Below are 17,618 nucleotides of genomic sequence, written 5' to 3' on the forward strand. Positions count from 1 at the left end.
GTCAACAGTTTGCACAGCATTTTACAAGGTGAAGTACAGTCTGTACAGTTTACAATACTATTCAAGACCAGAGGGTTAGAAGGGCTCTGCTTGTAAGAGCTTAAAATATAAGAGGGAGGTGCAGGTGGTACAAAAGGTAATAATTATGGGGGATGAGTTAATGGAGAAAGTAAAAATTCAGTTGTCAGGTAGAGGTGAGAGAGAGAGGTTTTCTTATAAAGATGCAATTTCAGAGATCACCTAACAGCAAATAGTGTAGAAGATAGCCAGTGAAAGACATGGGGACCCTAACTAGAAAAATCTAATGTGGCTTTGAGGCACCACACCAAAATGAAAAATGTAAAAAATACAACTTTATTTGACCAGTTAAAAACACAGTTGTGATATGTTGAGCAGTTGCATAGCACATCATAAAATGCATGTGTAGCTTGTAACAAACTGCCTTTTTACACAGCATTACAAGGCATTACCTTGGATAACATAAAAACCATAGTTCACATATAGGCTCCAAAATTATGCTTCAGTCTGAGGAAGAGGTTTTGCCTCGAAACGCGTCAGACGTTTGGAGGTCTGCAGTCCCGTAATCGCTACCATCTAGGGAGATTGGACCATGCTGTTTTTCTTGTGATGTGCCTTTTGATTTTATTCCTTTGTGAGTATACTACTTTTTATTCAATAAATCTCATTTTTAGAAGGTAATGCACTAGGCCTGTGTTTGTTTATTTACACAATGCTTCAATCTTTACTGACACGTTGCACAGGACAATAGCCTACTTCCTCAGGGAGATATAACGTGATTCCAGCGATGGCATCAAAAGGTTTATGGGAAACAAGTAGAACCATGAGCATTGGATCCACGAAGGAGGGTCTCTCCATCAAAGTGCAAAGGTGAGCCAAATGGACAAAGCTGCATATGGCTATGCCTATGGAGAGCACTTTTATTCTCATCCGTACCCAATATATTTGCCTAAATTGGAACTATTTGGCCGGGGATTACTTTTGGTCATGCCTTAAATATCGATATGTGGCTTTGTCCACTTGGCTCACCTTTGCACCTTTGATGGAGGGACCCTCCCCTCTTGGATCATGCTTCCTGCTGGCTTCCCATAAACTTTTTAATGCAATTACTGGAATCACATGTTATATTTCCCTGAGGAAGCAGGCTATTGTCCTGCGAAACGTGTCGGAGTATAGAGTGAAACAGAATTTTGGAGCCTATATGTCAACTATGGTGGTTTTTATGTTATCCAATGTTATGCCTTGTAATGCTATGTAAAAAGGCAGTTTGTTACAAGCTACACATGCTTTTTATGATGAGCTATGCAACTGCTCAAAATATTATCATCACAACTGTGTTTTTAACTGGTCAAATAGTTATATATTTTTACGTTTTTGAGTGTTCATTTTGGTGTGGTGCCTCATAAAGCCCCATTAGCTTTTTCTAGTTAGGGTCTCCATGTCTTTCAGTGTCTTAACAAGGGGTGTGCCACCAGTAAAATCCACTAACAAGGGGTGAAACCTTATTATAGGTCTCCCTCTCCCTCCCCTTCCTCTATGAATGCTTAGAAGATCGCCAGATGGTTTGGGGAAAGGAGTTCCAGAGGATTGAAGAAGCTCTGGTAAGTTCAGGAGGCAAGCATGGGAGGAGGTGACAGGGGAATTCCTCTTGGGAGGAGCAGAGAGGATGGTTTAGGTGCTTTTGTGAGATGAGGTTGGTGATGTAGCTCGGAGCAAAGCTGTGGAAGATTTGTATGTTTTGTTATTAATGTGAATTTATTTTGTTATAAATATGTTGTAATATTTTGATTTCAAAACAGAATGAAAGCCTACACCAGTTTGAAGAACAACCGGTTGAAAACCTTTTTCCAGAGCTGAGAGATCTCCCCAGCAAGTAAGATGTAATTCTTTTGACATACAGTTAGGTCCATACAGTATCTCACAGAAGTGAGTACACCCTTTACGTTTTTGTAAATATTTTATTCTATCTTTTCATGTGACAATACTGAAGAAATGACACTTTGCTACAATGTGACGTAGTGAGTGTACAGCTTGTATAACATGTAAATTTGCTGTCCCCTCAAAATAACTCAACACACAGCCATTAATGTCTAAACCGCTGGCAACAAAAGTGAGTACACCCCTAAGTGAAAATGTCCAAATTGGGCCCAATTAGCCATTTTCCCTCTCCGGTGTCATGTGACTCATTAGTGTTACAAGGTCTCAGGTGTGAATGGGGAGCAGGTGTGTTAAATTTGGTGTAATCGCTACAGGTCCCTTATTCCTCCTATTTTTGAGTCTTCTGGGTTGTGCGACCAGGTGCTGCTGTTTTTTTCTTTTCTGGAGAGATGGTTCCTATTCGCTTTTACTCTTTATTGTAACTTACTGAAGGTGAAATGTGACGTGATTACACCATGCTTCCATCTGAGAGAGTGTACAATCTCCACATCACCTGGTTGTGACTTGCCCATTGTTATTGATTGGCAGCCATGCTCTGCCCATATACATACCCACTTTGTTGTGCATTCCTATTGAATCACAAGAAGTGTAGTTCTTATTTCCCCTTTACTCCCTGATGTGTAATGAATGTGTTTGGTTTTAAAGGGATGAAGTGGCAACCCTACCATAGAGGCTGCTCATATATTCTCTTAGATTGTAAGCTCCAAGGAGCAGAGCCCTTCTAACCCTCTTGTATTGAACTATATTGTCTCCCTTTATTTTGTAAAGCGCTGAGCAAACTGTTGGTGCTATATAAATCCTGTATAATAATAATTTATAATGTACAAGGCCTGCTTGGATCCTTCCTCTGGTGACTGGGAACAGTACATTTTTCCAGAGCCAATGGCATCACAGGACATAAAATTAAGGATTAAACAAAATGTAAGGCATTAGTTTTAAAAATTGTAAACCCTTTTTATTTCAGCTAGGGTAGAGGGATCCTGGAATCCAAAGTGGGCAGGATCCTGGAGTTCAGCTTTAAAACTGTCACCTGCCTTGCTATGAAAGGTGGCCGGACTTTGTAAATTAAGGGACCTATACATATTTGAAGAAACTTTATTGCATATTTGTGTGTGTGTATTGTAACTATGTATTTAGTTGTTTGCTGCTGATTTGAATTTGTAGAGTACTGCATTCCTTTGGTTTTATTCATGCCTGAAACTAACCACAGAATTTGCAATTGTGCAGTGTTACATGGTTGAGTGTTCATAACATCCCAGACACCCAAAGACGCATTACGGCATACGGATGTCAAAGTGGATATTTTTGTGTCTCACATGTTGATCAAGGAAAGCGAGGTAAGAGGAACTCAAACCTTCTCTGTAAGAGAAGTAGTCTATTGTTTGTATTTTACTATTCTTGGCAAAGACTATTTAAAGAAGGTTTAAAGAATGCCAAGCAAGGATTTGTGGATCATCTTTCCTCATGATTGTAATTGAAGCTGTGCGACTGCCATTCAGCTCTGGAAGATCTCATCCTATTGTGTTGTAGCACATTGCTTTTACTTTATTCTGTACTCTTTATGGGGACATCAGGGGTCTATTACACCTCTAGTGTCTCTGCTGCCTTCCACTACAGCTAATCAAGCAGAGGTTGCACTTGATTAGCTAAGAAACTAAAAATGATGTAGCGCTAAAACACACAACTATAACATCAGTTCCATGGGACATATAGCATGATATTGGGATCCTGTATAAGCGTGAAAAGGAAATGAATATATGTGCGTGATGATACTGACAAGATAAAGATGGAAAACAGATGTGCAACCCCTGCACACAGTGCACATAAATATATATAAAGTCCAGTGATCCTGTATCAATATTCTCCACTTAAACAGAGTCCATGGACTGTATGTGGACCCGCACACCACCACGTGCAATCCAAAACCAGCTGAAATGGCCTCTCACCTCCTCCCTGCGACCCTGCAGGGCCACAGAGCTTTAACAGATCCCCACTGAATCAAGGTATGCTTCCTCTTGAGTGGATGGCTTCTTTAATATATCCCCAGTATACAGCTTCCACCTCTCCTATGATATCCTCCGAGGTAAGCTGAGCAGGGTGGACCCCAGCTCAAGCCCCAATAGGATAAAGGAAACAAAAGACATCCTCCATAGTGTAAAACCGTTTTAATATAAATGCCAGAAGATAAATGTATAGTACACTCACATTTGCCAGATGAAATACAGGCTGTTTCCCATACCATGGGTGTAAGCGTGTGGCTGAAGGGTGTACCAAGATGGCGCCGCGCCGGAAGTGCGTCACCACGTGTTGCCTTCGACGCGTTGCGTCACGTGACCTCGTGACTTCCTCAGGACTGACGTGATTGGTCTATAGCACTCCCTTAAATAGGCCAGCCTTTCCTCCAATCGTGACCTGCTGGGAGTGGTCACGGCGGCCATGTTATTGTAGCCCGTCGATCCCATACTTACACATAGCCTGAATAGGTATATATATATATATATATATACACACACATACACATACACCACAAGCTCCAGCTCTAGCACAAAAAATCGTGCCAGACCCGATAATAAATGTAATGGTAAGTAATTATGATGTACTGAATCCACAAACCAATGTATAAAAACACATGAATAAAAAAAGTGATGAAATCTATATATAAAAATAGCCTCCTGGGATGAATTTATTAAGGAGGTGAATACAAATGCAAAGTCAAATCTAAAAAAAAATATATATAATAAAATATATATATATGAAAAATATGAGATATGGATAGAAGTTGCCTTCTGGTAGACAAGAGTAACAAGAATAGGAAGGAATTTGACAACCAATTGGCTATCATTTTAGACTTCACAGTTAATTATAAGGATATTGAAAAGGTGTTTATTAAACATTGGTCGATTTTGCTTACGGATCCTTTGCTGTGCAAAGTATTACCTATCACTCCGAAATTCATATACAGGAAAGCCCCTACACTGAGATCCACTTTAGTACACAATGTGATAGATCCTCCAAACTAAAATAGGACAACATTTTTGGATTATAAGGGTTTCTTTCCTTGTAAAATGTGCTATGCTTGCAGAGCTATTAAAGGCCCTAATCCTAGACGTCATTCATTTATCTCTACTAACAATCAAAGAGAATTTCAAATTAAGGATTTTATATCCTGTAAGACGGAGGGGGTGGTATATGCACTGCAATGCGGTTGTGGTCTCCAATATGTTGGCCGGACGAAAAGGCCATTATGGGTCAGATTGAGAGAACATGTTCAAAATATTCGCAAGGGTTTTCCTAAGCACAGTGTCTCAAGACATTTCTCACAATATCATAATAAAGATCCCTCTAGTTTGGTATTTTGGGGAATTGAGAAGTACCATAGGCACTGGAGAGGAAGCCATAAGATCAGAGCATTAAGTCAGGCAGAGTCAAAGTGGATTTTTATTTTAGATACACATACGCCCAAAGGGCTTAACATTGATTTTGATTTAAATTGCTTTATTAGTGATCATTAATTTCCTGTGTTGTATTTTGAGTATTATATGTGTTCCTGGTTATTTATATTTATTTTATTTGTAATTTTTTTTTTTTATGTTTTTTTGGTATTTCATGTAGTCATGTGAAGGGTGATCAGCGTATGTCTAGAGGTGGTATTTTTAATAATTTTTGTCATCCCCTATCTCTTTAAGAGGGGAGCGGCGGTTTTTGTGATCTGGTTTTTTATACTATTTTTTTATATATATTTTTTTTTTATATATATATTTTTCATATATATATATTTTATTATATATATATTTTTTTAGATTTGACTTTGCATTTGTATTCACCTCCTTAATAAAGTTCATCCCAGGAGGCTATTTTTATATATAGATTTCATCACTTTTTTTATTCATGTGTTTTTATACATTGGTTTGTGGATTCAGTACATCATAATTACTTACCATTACATTTATTATCGGGTCTGGCACGATTTTTTGTGCTAGAGCTGGAGCTTGTGGTGTATGTGTATGTGTGTGTGTATATATATATATATATATACCTATTCAGGCTATGTGTAAGTATGGGATCGACGGGCTACAATAACATGGCCGCCGTGACCACTCCCAGCGGGTCACGATTGGAGGAAAGGCTGGCCTATTTAAGGGAGTGCTATAGACCAATCACGTCAGTCCTGAGGAAGTCACGAGGTCACGTGACGCAACGCGTCGACGGCAACACGTGGTGACGCACTTCCGGCGCGGCGCCATCTTGGTACACCCTTCAGCCACACGCTTACACCCATGGTATGGGAAACAGCCTGTATTTCATCTGGCAAATGTGAGTGTACTATACATTTATCTTCTGGCATTTATATTAAAACGGTTTTACACTATGGAGGATGTCTTTTGCTTCCTTTATCCTATTGGGGCTTGAGCTGGGGTCCACCCTGCTCAGCTTACCTCGGAGGATATCATAGGAGAGGTGGAAGCTGTATACTGGGGATATATTAAAGAAGCCATCCACTCAAGAGGAAGCATACCTTGATTCAGTGGGGATCTGTTAAAGCTCTGTGGCCCTGCAGGGTCGCAGGGAGGAGGTGAGAGGCCATTTCAGCTGGTTTTGGATTGCACGTGGTGTGCGGGTCCACATACAGTCCATGGACTCTGTTTAAGTGGAGAATATTGATACAGGATCACTGGACTTTATATATATTTATGTGCACTGTGTGCAGGGGTTGCACATCTGTTTTCCATCTTTATCTTGTCAGTATCATCACGCACATATATTCATTTCCTTTTCACGCTTATACAGGATCCCAATATCATGCTATATGTCCCATGGAACTGATGTTATAGTTGTGTGTTTTAGCGCTACATCATTTTTAGTTTCTTCTGTATTTCGTTTGATCTTGGGGTATTGGATCAGATGTTAGCAGCTTCACACGTTTATTTATTGCTTTTTACATAGGAGCGCAAGCAGATTTCAAATAGCACTTGATTAGCTGCTGTCCTGGCCACAGTAGTCCGGGAATGACAGCTCTGAAACCAAAAACACTCATAGCTAAGTACTTCTGGCTTCATACACAGCAGAGATCAGGGAGGGGATGTACTGCAGCACTATAAAAGTGATTGGGTGGCTGTCAGTGCCCAGAGCACTCTTACATTACTGTTGAAACCGGCTGAACAAAACAGTAACATGCACATGGCTTCTACTTTTTTCAAACCCCTTCAAATGTTTTCTCAGATGGACTAGTAGATGATGTGCTTTTTCGTTGCTGGTTTAGGACATGGTAAAGTCCTGTAGCTTTATACATCTCACAGGATCAAATGTATTTTCACTACTCAGAATACATAAGCTAGCGTTGTAATACTGGAACTGCTAGGGAAGTATAAATATAGAAGGTGTTGCTTTATTGCAGCCTTTCTCAACCAGGGTGCCTTGAGGTTTCTTCAGGGGTGCCTTGAGGTCTCTTCAGGGGCGCCTTGGCAAAATGTCTAACAATTGTCCAAAACTTGTATACAAGCCAGCGGGTGGAACAAGCCAGCCTTTTAGTTACACAAAGTCGCATGTTTTCATTGCGCACCATTTATGAATTTCTAGGTGCCAGTGTCCTGACAACCAATGGCATCATCAATTGATAAGGAGGATGTCAGCTGCCTGCACAGCATCCTAGTCTGACCTTCCCCATCAGTACTGGGGCCACATTAGGTCAGTGATGGAGAAAAACTGAGGGGGAAGAGAAACATTGGAATACTAGTCAGTACCAGTGTGCAATAGTGTGTTTGCTCTGGAATGTTGGGTGTCCTACATATGTGGATGTTGAATTAGGTGCCCTTTTAAGATTATGGATAGTCCTGAGGAACCCTTTAAAATTATGGACGGTCTTGAGGCACCCCATTCTAAAATGAGGTGCCTCAAGACTGTCCATAATTTTAAAGGGTGCCTCGGGACTGTCCATAGTTTTTAAGGGTGCCTTGATTGGAAAAAGGGTGAGAAACACTGCTTTATTGTAATAAGACATCTGTCCCTCTGTTGGCAGAGATTCTGCAAAGCTGGTCACTGCAACAGGATGGTCCTCTCTCCAAGGTGCTGATCTTCAGGATGCCCTGTGCACAACATGTAGCAGAAGCGGGATGTCCTTGGGATGGTGAGGCTACTTACAAGATTTCTCAGCCAATGGGGATTTTCCTATTGTCACACTGTAACTGTGCACTTTATTCGTAGATGCTTGCAATGAACATACCTTTAAAGAGGAGTACAGCGTCTTGGTGACCAGTACGATAGACCAGTCTGCTGTTTATAGGTCAGTTATTTCCTTTGTACTTTATCTTTTAAATCAGATAATTTTTTAAGGTTTTCAAAGTTTTTTTCTTTTCAAGAAAGAACATACCATTTAAACATTCAAACCAAAATGCCCAATTACAATTAGACATGGTCCAGTGACAAACATCTCCAAGGTACACCTACTCTCTCTAAGGTACACCTACTGGTGTATAGTTTATACCACATGACAGACAATTCAAAGAATGCAGCGCTAAGCAAAAAGCAGTGATTTGATACAAAAAAACAAAAGTGATATATTAAAGATGAAAGTCCAACATATATAAATAATCATGCTCAGATATATTAAATGTCCACAAAAGTATAAATAAATGCTTCCAGAAATCAGAAGAAGACACTCATCCAGTAGAGCTGAAGAGAAAGAAACACCTCAGAAATCCCAATGACAGCAATAGTGAGAGCTCTTATCGGAGCAATTAGGCTTTTAAATTAATGAAAAGGTTAACGCCAAACAAATTCACGGTAGATGATATGACAGTGCTCTGATCCTTGGTTCCATTCCAGCCTCGCTTTCAGGCAGTATAGGCATACAAAATATAAAAACTCATAGTACAGTATTTCCTTATACAAAGGATTTATTTAAAAAGAAAATATTGCACTCACATTTAGTTAAAAACAAATAGGCATCAACAGCCTCGGAGCTGCAGCAATCCCAATTCAGTATTACATTCCTGCGGCTAGAAGGGATGTGAATTTAAATATGCAAATATGCATTTATCAGAGAGGACCAATCAGGACAATGAAGGATGACTGATGATTATTACAATTGGTTGCTCCTCTTTGCACATTGCTTCGCTTTATTGATACCCAACTATGTAACCGTCAGCTATTGAGGCAGTTGGCATACATGAAGATCTGGGGAGTTTGATAGAACAACAGACGCAGTGATTTCATGCATTGTATTTTACCGATATTTCCTTTAATATTTCTCAGGAATATCCTACAAAATGGACTCCGAGAACAGGTCCTTCTACCAGAAAGTGACCAGTTTGACAGCGTCCTTTGTGCTGTGATAGCTGATGTGGACTTTGACGGTGAAACAGAGATTTTACTGGGAACATATGGACAGGTGAGACCAGGATCTTGTGTTGGTTTAGCGATCTGTAATTTTCACAATTTTATGTGAATTGTGCAGCATCATTTGCTTGTTTCATATACATGCTATGCTTATTCCTGGTCACAATCCTGCGCAGTGTCCTTTTTGTCTTTCGATCAGTTGGCCACGTTTATTCTTATCAGACGATACAAATCTGCAAACCGTTTTTTTTTATATTGTATGTGAGAACACATATAGTTTCAGTTAGTGGTGCACCGAAATGAAAATTCTGGTGCCGAAACCAAAAACGAAAATTCAAAATACACTTGGCCGAAAGCTGAAACTGAAGTGCGCAGTTTTTAAAAATGAATATATATTTTTTGGAAAAAAAATACACTGATTTAAAAAAAACAAAAACTATATATACCTCAATTTTTTTTGTAAAATATGAAAGGATGTTATGGTGAGTAAATAGATACCCAACATGTCACACTTTAAAATTGTGCACGCTCGTGGATTGGCGTGCAACTGCGGTACTTAAAAATCTCCATGGGTGATGCTTTAAAAAGTTCTCCAGGTTATCAGTGTAAAGTTACAGAGGAGGTCTAGTGCGAGAATTATTGCTCTTGCTTTGACGTTCATGGCAATACTTCACGTGTGTGGTTTGAACACAGTTTACATATGGGGGCATGGCCTACGTATGCGTTCACCGCTACGTGTGAGCACGGGGGGGGGGGGCACTTTAAACTTTTAAAAAAAAAAATAATTTTTTTGCACTCTCTCTTTAAAAAATAAAAAATGTAATCACTTAAATCCTTATCACAAGAAATGCATGCATCCCTTGTGATAGAAATAATTAGTGACAGGTCCTCTTTATGGAGAGATATGGGGTCAATAAGACCCCACATCTCTCCTCTGCAATGTAAAGCATTGGAAAAAAAAAGCATTCATCTAGAGCTTTAAAAAAAATGGCCGGAAAGGGAAATGACATCGCTCCGATCCTCCAAGGGAATAGTGGCGGCCATCTTTCCTTCACTCATCTCTATGCCCAGCGCCGGGATCAATGGTTTCTCAGGTAAGGTTGAGAACTACCGAGGGCGGGGTTTTTTCGGCACCTATATCGGTTTTTTCATTTTGGCCAACAGCCGAAAGGGTGTGTTTGGCTGAAACGTTTCAGCCACCAGAGTTTCGGTGCATCCCTAGTTTCAGTGGCAGTCTTAACACTTGGAAAGAGATTTTAACCTTTTTATAATTGCGCTGAAGTATATTGTGTTCACTAGCGGTTTCTTGTCAGACAATGTTTTCCCGGAAACTGTATTTGCCATCATAACCTTTGATACTGTACCTCGCGACATGGCAAATAAATTGGCAATTTCAGTCACTAGCACCAGCTAAGCGGCACCAACAATTTGACCTCTTTGAAGCTCTGTAAGCTCTGACATGACTCCGTATTACTAGCAGCGCACGCAATGAATGATGAAAGTGAAGCTTCCCTCTTAGCTAGTGTCTCATCACACAGTGGAAGCAAAAAAATGTTATCACTTCTGCTTTCAATGCAAAACATGTCATCACTTTCACACCTGCAAATCATGTAGTGTTTCCATTTTTTTGTTTAACCCTTGTGTGTATATTTATACATATAACAGAAAAAATAAAAATCACAGATGCTACCAGGTCCCGCCTTTTATATTTATATGACAAATGGGAGGGAGTACACTACAAAAATATTGTATTAGAAAAAACTTAAATAAAAAATGGATTCTGCTCAATACCTCAACCCAGATCAAAAATATTTATCAGATTAACATAGATAAACTATATGTCTAGTGCACGGGTCTCCAAACCTTCTAAGCAAAGGGCCAGTTTAGTGTCCTACAGGCTTTACGCGGGGGCCGGACTGTGGCCAGTGAGAGTAGAAAAGGTCCCAGCATCAGTGCCCCGTCATTGGTTTTAAGGGGAGGAATAGTGCCCCATTGTTGATATCACTGAGAAGAATAGTGCTTCATTGATGGTGTCAGTAGGGGGAATGGTGCTCCCTCATTGGTATCAGTTGATGGAATAGTGCCCAAGGGCCAGATAAAGGCATGCAATGGGCCACATCCAGCCCCTGGGCCGCAATTTGGAGACCACTGCTCTAGAAGTTAGGTATGTCATGCCTTTCCTACTCTTTCGTACTTTGTCTTGAATAGGCAAATATAGATTTTGCTTTAAGGCCTTGTTTATACAGGCTTTAGGTTGTATTAGACCAGAGTGTACAGTACGATTATGCAAAGTATTTCAAATGTTTCCAACATTCTTCAAGCAGCTTTATTAAAGAGGAATTCTGGTCATTTTTCTACAAACATTAAAAGTCAGCAGCTTCAAATGCTGTAGCTGCTGACTTTTAATAAACATTCACTTACCAGTACAGGGATCCAGCGTTGTCATCAGCTGGGCCAGTTCTTCGAGTCCTTGGCACTGCCGTCTTGCATGTGGGAAGCCAGCCATGGCTTTCTGTGGCTTCACAGCTGGCTCTACTCTGTGCATGTGCTGCGCTTTTTGAATAGACCCACAGCCTTTTGGGACATGAGACTTGTTCCAGGAGATTGCAGGTGGGAAGGGGGAGGGGGCGCATTGCTTGCCTAGGTTTCCCAGAAAATAAAAATCCAAACCAAACGGGTGTTGTGCTTTATTTTCATATATATTTTTATTTTATATGTATTTTTAAGCGCTGCAAACTATTATTATTGTAGCATTTTGGTGTTTTTGTGTATACACTTTTTGCTAGCAGCTAGTTGTTATCACTGAGCGCTGACTTTGTTATTTTAAAAATCCAAAAGTGATGGGGGGGGGGGGGGGGGGAAGCAGAACTTCCCTTTATGTGAACTTCGAAAGCCTTAGTTTAAAGCCTTCAAGGAAAACTCTAGTTTCCCTAGGGGGTTGTTAAACGTACACTGTATTGACAAAAGTATTGGGCCGCCTGCCTTTACACTCACATGAACTTTAATGGCATCCCCGTCTTAGTCCATAGGGTTCAATATTGAGTTGGCCCGACCTTTGCAGCCATAACAGCTTCAACTCTTCTGGGAAGGCTGTCCACAAGGTTTAGGAGGGTGTCTATGGGAAGGTTTGACCATTCTTCCAGAAGCACATTTGTGAGGTCAGGCACTGATGTCAGACGAGAAGGCCTGGCTCACAGTCTCTGCTCTAACTCATCCCAAACGTGTTCTATCAGGATGAGGTCAGGATTCTGTGCAGGTCAGTCAAGTTCCTGCACCCCAAACTCGCTCATCCATATCTTTATGGACCTTGTTTTGTGCACTGGTGCGCAGTCATGTTGGAACGGGAAGGGGCCATCCCCAAACTGTTCCCACAAAGTTGGGAGCATGAAATTGTCCAAAATGTCTTGGTATGCTGACGCCTTAAGAGTTCCCTTCACTGAAACTAAGGGGTCAAGCCCAGCCCCCAAAAAGCAACCCCACACCATAATCCTCCCTCCACCAAACTTTACACTTGGCACAATACAGTCAGGCAAGTACCTTTCTCCTGGCAGCCGCCAAACCCAGACACGTCCATCAGATTACCAGACAGAGAAGTGTGATTCTTCACTCCAGAGGACACGTCTCCACTGCTCTAGAGTCCAGTGACGGCGTGCTTTACACCACTGCATCCAACGCTTTGGATTGCATTTGGTGATGTAAGTCTTGGATGCAGCTGCTCGGCCATGGAAACCATGAAGCTCTCTACTCACTGTTGCTGTGCTAATCTGAAGACCACATGAAGTTTTAGCTATTAACTCTGCAGATAGTTGGCGACTTCTGTGCGCTTCAGCCTGCACTGACCCCGCTCTGTCAATTTACGTGGCCTACCACTTCATGGCTGAGTTGCTGTTGTTCCCAGTTGCTTTCACTTTGTTATAATACCACTAACAGTTGATCGTGGAATATTTAGTAGCAAGGAAATGTCACGGATGGACTTATTGCACAGGTGGCAACCTATCACGGGACCACGCTTGAGTTCACTGAGCTCCTGAGTGCGACCCATTCTTTCACAAATGTTTGTAGAAGCAGTTTGCATGCCTAGGTGCTTGATTTTATACACCTGTGGCCATGCAGGTGATTGGAACACTTGAATCCAATGATTGGGGGGGGGGAGGGCAGTACTTTAGGCAATATACTGTAGTGTAGATCTTAATAGGGGTGTGGGCTGTCATTTTCAAGTGACAGCTGAAGCTGCTAGCAGGCTTTTTAGTGTTTGAAGTTGGGCAAACCATAGATAATTAGTTTTTTTGTTTTTTTTTGCTGCAACCATCAACACACAGAACAGCCTTCTCTTTCACACTAGTCCTTCTGCCAAAAGCCATCATTGCCTGGTTCCTAATCCACTCTCCAAGCTCTGTATGTCCTGAGTATTGCCTGCTATGTCACCACATGTGACAGAACCTTCAAAGCACTGAAGTTCCTCTGTGTGACAAATGTACAGATTTGAGTAGATAAGATGTGACCTGTAGCAATATGTAATCATACATTTAGTTAATTCCTTGTCATTAAAGATGTGTTCAGAATTAAGGCATATGGTCAGCCATTAGCATCTGAAAAAAGAGAGCTTTCTCAGGCTGGAAGTGACACCTGGGTGCTATTAAGATTTTGTCACCTATATGTAATCAGACTTTGCCACCATCCTGAAGTGTAAAAGAGGAAAGCAGAAGGTTCAGCTTCATGACACCAGGGGGGCCCCGATCTGTCTGGGGGGCTCTAAAGTGTATATATATATATATATATATATAGATCAAAGGAGTATGTTTCATCCCTTATAAAAGCTAAAATATTAGTTGCAGAGAGATGAAAATACTTCCTTCTGATCGGATACTCTGTGGGCTACATCGACATGTACAAACTGTATTTGTGGCCTATGTAGAATGCCAGAAAAATGCAGGAAATGGTTATGTGGCGCTGGATTGCGGCAGCCGAACAGTGATTGCTACTGTCGCTATCGGCCTGATGCACTGGTGTTGGAAATTCAATCCCCGACTTGGTGATTCAAACTGTTCCTGGGCCAATTGACTTTGGGCAGTTCAGCACCCAGAACAGCCTGTGGGCGGGTACAGGAACACCCCCCAGATTCAATTGGCCAAGAACTAATGTCCCGCCTACGTCCCTATCCCCATAAATTGAGGACCCTGATATTGGGAAAGGTGATTCGTATGGAGCTGGTTCGATCGACTAACGGATTATGGACTATTTCTGACTTGCTCCAGTCGCAGGGTAAATCTTAGTAAAAGTTTTTTAGTTCTGTTTTTTATTCCCTTTTATTTTATAGTGAATAGTCTATGTGTCTTCTTGTATTTTTTGTATTTTCTGTAACTTTTTATACTTTGTACATATTTTATGCACTGCACACTTTCGGCATATGAAATCTTAAAATTAATAAGTGACTTCTAGGTATTGAAGCTCGGGCTCATATCTTCGGAGAGATTAAATTGTATTGTATGTTAGTGCCTTTACAGTCAGGTCCATAAATATTGGGACATCGACACAATTCTAACATTTTTGGCTCTATACACCTCCACAATGGATTTGAAATGAAAAGAACAAGATGTGCTTTAACTGCAGACTGTCAGCTTAAATTTGAGGGTATTTACATCCAAATCAGGTGAACGGTGTAGGAATTACAACAGTTTGCATATGTGCCTCCCACTTGTTAAGAGACCAAAAGTAATGGGACAATTGGCTTCTCAGCTGTTCCATGGCCAGGTGTGTGTTATTCCCTCATTATCCCAGTTACAATGAGCAGATAAAAGGTCCAGAGTTCATTTCAAGTGTGCTATTTGCATTTGGAATCTGTTGCTGTCAACTCTCAAGATGAGATCCAAAGAGCTGTCACTATCAGTGAAGGAAGCCATCATTAGGCTGAAAAAACAAAGCAAACCTATCAGAGAGATAGCAAAAACATTAGGCGTGGCCAAAACAACTGTTTGGAACATTCTTAAAAAGAAGGAACGCAGCGGTGAGCTCAGCAACACCAAAAGACCCGGAAGACCACGGAAAACAACTGTGGTGGATGACCGAAGAATTCTTTCCCTGGTGAAGAAAACATCCTTCACAATAGTTGGCCAGATCAAGAACACTCTCCAGGAGGTAGGTGTATGTGTGTCAAAGTCAACAATCAAGAGAAGACTTCACCAGAGTGAATACAGAGGGTTCACCACAAGACGTAAACCATTGGTGAGCCTCAAAAACAGGAAGGCCAGATTAGAGTTTGCCAAACGACATCTAAAAAAGCCTTCACAGTTCTGGAACAACATCCTATGGACAGATGAGACCAAGATCAACTTGTACCAGAGTGATGGGAAGAGAAGAGCATGGAGAAGGAAAGGAACTGCTCATGATCCTAAGCATACCACCTCATCAGTGAAGCATGGTGGTGGTAGTGTCATGGCGTGGGCATGTATGGCTGCCAATGGAACTGGTTCTCTTGTATTTATTGATGATGTGACTGCTGACAAAAGCAGCATGATGAATTCTGAAGTGTTTCGGGCAATATTATCTGCTCATAATCAGTCAAATGCTTCAGAACTCATTGGACGCCGCTTCACAGTGCAGATGGACAATGACCCAAAGCATACTGCAAAAGCAACCAAAGAGTTTTTTAAGGGAAAGAAGTGGAATGTTATGCAATGGCCAAGTCAATCACCTGACCTGAATCCGATTGAGCATGCATTTCACTTGCTGAAGACAAAACTGAAGGGAAAATGCCCCAAGAACAAGCAGGAACTGAAGACGGTTGCAGTAGAGGCCTGGCAGAGCATCACCAGGGATGAAACCCAGCGTCTGGTGATGTCTATGCGTTCCAGACTTTAGGCTATAATTGACTGCAAAGGATTTGCAACCAAGTATTAAAAAGTGAAAGTTTGATTTATGATTATTATTCTGTCCCATTACTTTTGGTCCCTTAACAAGTGGGAGGCACATATGCAAACTGTTGTAATTCCTACACCGTTCACCTGATTTGGATGTAAATACCCTCAAATTAAAGCTGACAGTCTGCAGTTAAAGCACATCTTGTTTGTTTCATTTCAAATCCATTGTGGTGGTGTATAGAGCCAAAAATGTTAGAATTGTGTTGATGTCCCAATATTTATGGACCTGACTGTATATGCTCGGTCAAGCTCATTGCCAATCTGTATGCAATTGCACTGCGTGTTGGCAGATTGCGTGCAGATTGTAAGGGTAACAGATCTGCCAGATGGAGATCTGTGTGTGTGGGGTGTCCCAACAGACCGTTCTGCGGATAAACTGTTGGGTGGTGGCAAGCTACCGTTTGTGGTGTGGGGGTATGTGGACAGAGGAAGAGTGATTAACACCGGGCTTCTGGCTTGTAGGATAGCTGGAGGGATCCTAGAAGGGTGTGTGATTGCTAAGCTGCTCCTCAACTCTAATTAGTGCACCAGATTGTATATAAGATTTGTATCTGCCAGTGTGTGGTCGACCAGCTGGATTAGAGTGGAGTCTCCCTCCGGTGATGGCCAAGACGTAATGTGGGCTGTGAAAGTGTATTGCGGCTGGTCTTGTATACGGTTTTATATATTCAAAGTTAAGTCCCCTCTTATTCCCTCTTACCCCAAGTCACGGCCGCATGTGCGCGCCTCGGTTAGCTAGTCGCTGTGGGTGTGGCGTGTGGGGAGAACACGTGACACTCTGGTCTATGCGATTTTGTATAAATGCCTCCTCAGGCTCTTTTTAATGTGTGAATGATTTTACTTAAAGAGGAGTTTCACCCAAAAGTGAAAGCCCCCCCCCCCCCACTGCCATATTTGGCACTTTTGGGGAGGGGGGGATACCTGGTTTCGACAGGTACCCATTCCCACTTCTGGCTCAGTTCGCCATGGCGAAGTGAGAAGGAAGTTCGGCCCGACTCCTTCCTCCCCCAGTCTTCTAGGACACGTCACTTGCCAGACCAATTAAGAGGTGCAGCATGACTCGCGCATTCGCAGTGGGCACCCGGCTGTAAAGCCGCAATCTGTCTCAGCCTGGTGCCCACAGTTGAGATGCCGAGGAGAGGGAGAGAAGGGACGGTGCGGGTGAGCACATCGCTGGACCCCAGGACAGGTGAATGTGTTTATTAAAAGTCAGCAGCTACAGTTTTTGTAGCTGCTGACTTTTAATAAACACAAAAATGACTGTAACTCAGCTTTAAGAAACTAGAACACAGAGATCAGATCTGTTTCTTGCTGAAGAAAAATTGCAGTTTCCTTACAAAAATAGTTCTCTGGGGGAGGGTGAATGGCGATGTTACAACTCCTGATTAATTAGATGAATGCCCCCTAGCT

General features: G+C 41.6%; 1 protein-coding gene across 1 annotated transcript in view; it reads left to right on the forward strand.

The window, feature by feature from the left end:
• Nucleotides 1–17,618, forward strand: part of KPTN (kaptin, actin binding protein) — a 59,206-nt gene that overhangs the window by 19,377 nt on the left and 22,211 nt on the right. The window contains exons 6-10 of the mRNA XM_089684239.1: nt 1,818–1,891; nt 3,184–3,293; nt 7,973–8,080; nt 8,158–8,236; nt 9,208–9,343. Coding sequence (XP_089540365.1) covers nt 1,818–1,891; nt 3,184–3,293; nt 7,973–8,080; nt 8,158–8,236; nt 9,208–9,343 — 507 coding nt within the window. The remainder of the gene's footprint in view (nt 1–1,817; nt 1,892–3,183; nt 3,294–7,972; nt 8,081–8,157; nt 8,237–9,207; nt 9,344–17,618) is intronic.

This window comes from Staurois parvus, unplaced genomic scaffold, assembly GCF_062004578.1.
Source record: "Staurois parvus isolate SC_StPar_1 unplaced genomic scaffold, SC_StPar_1.0 ptg000340l, whole genome shotgun sequence".
Classification (NCBI taxonomy): domain Eukaryota; kingdom Metazoa; phylum Chordata; class Amphibia; order Anura; family Ranidae; genus Staurois; species Staurois parvus.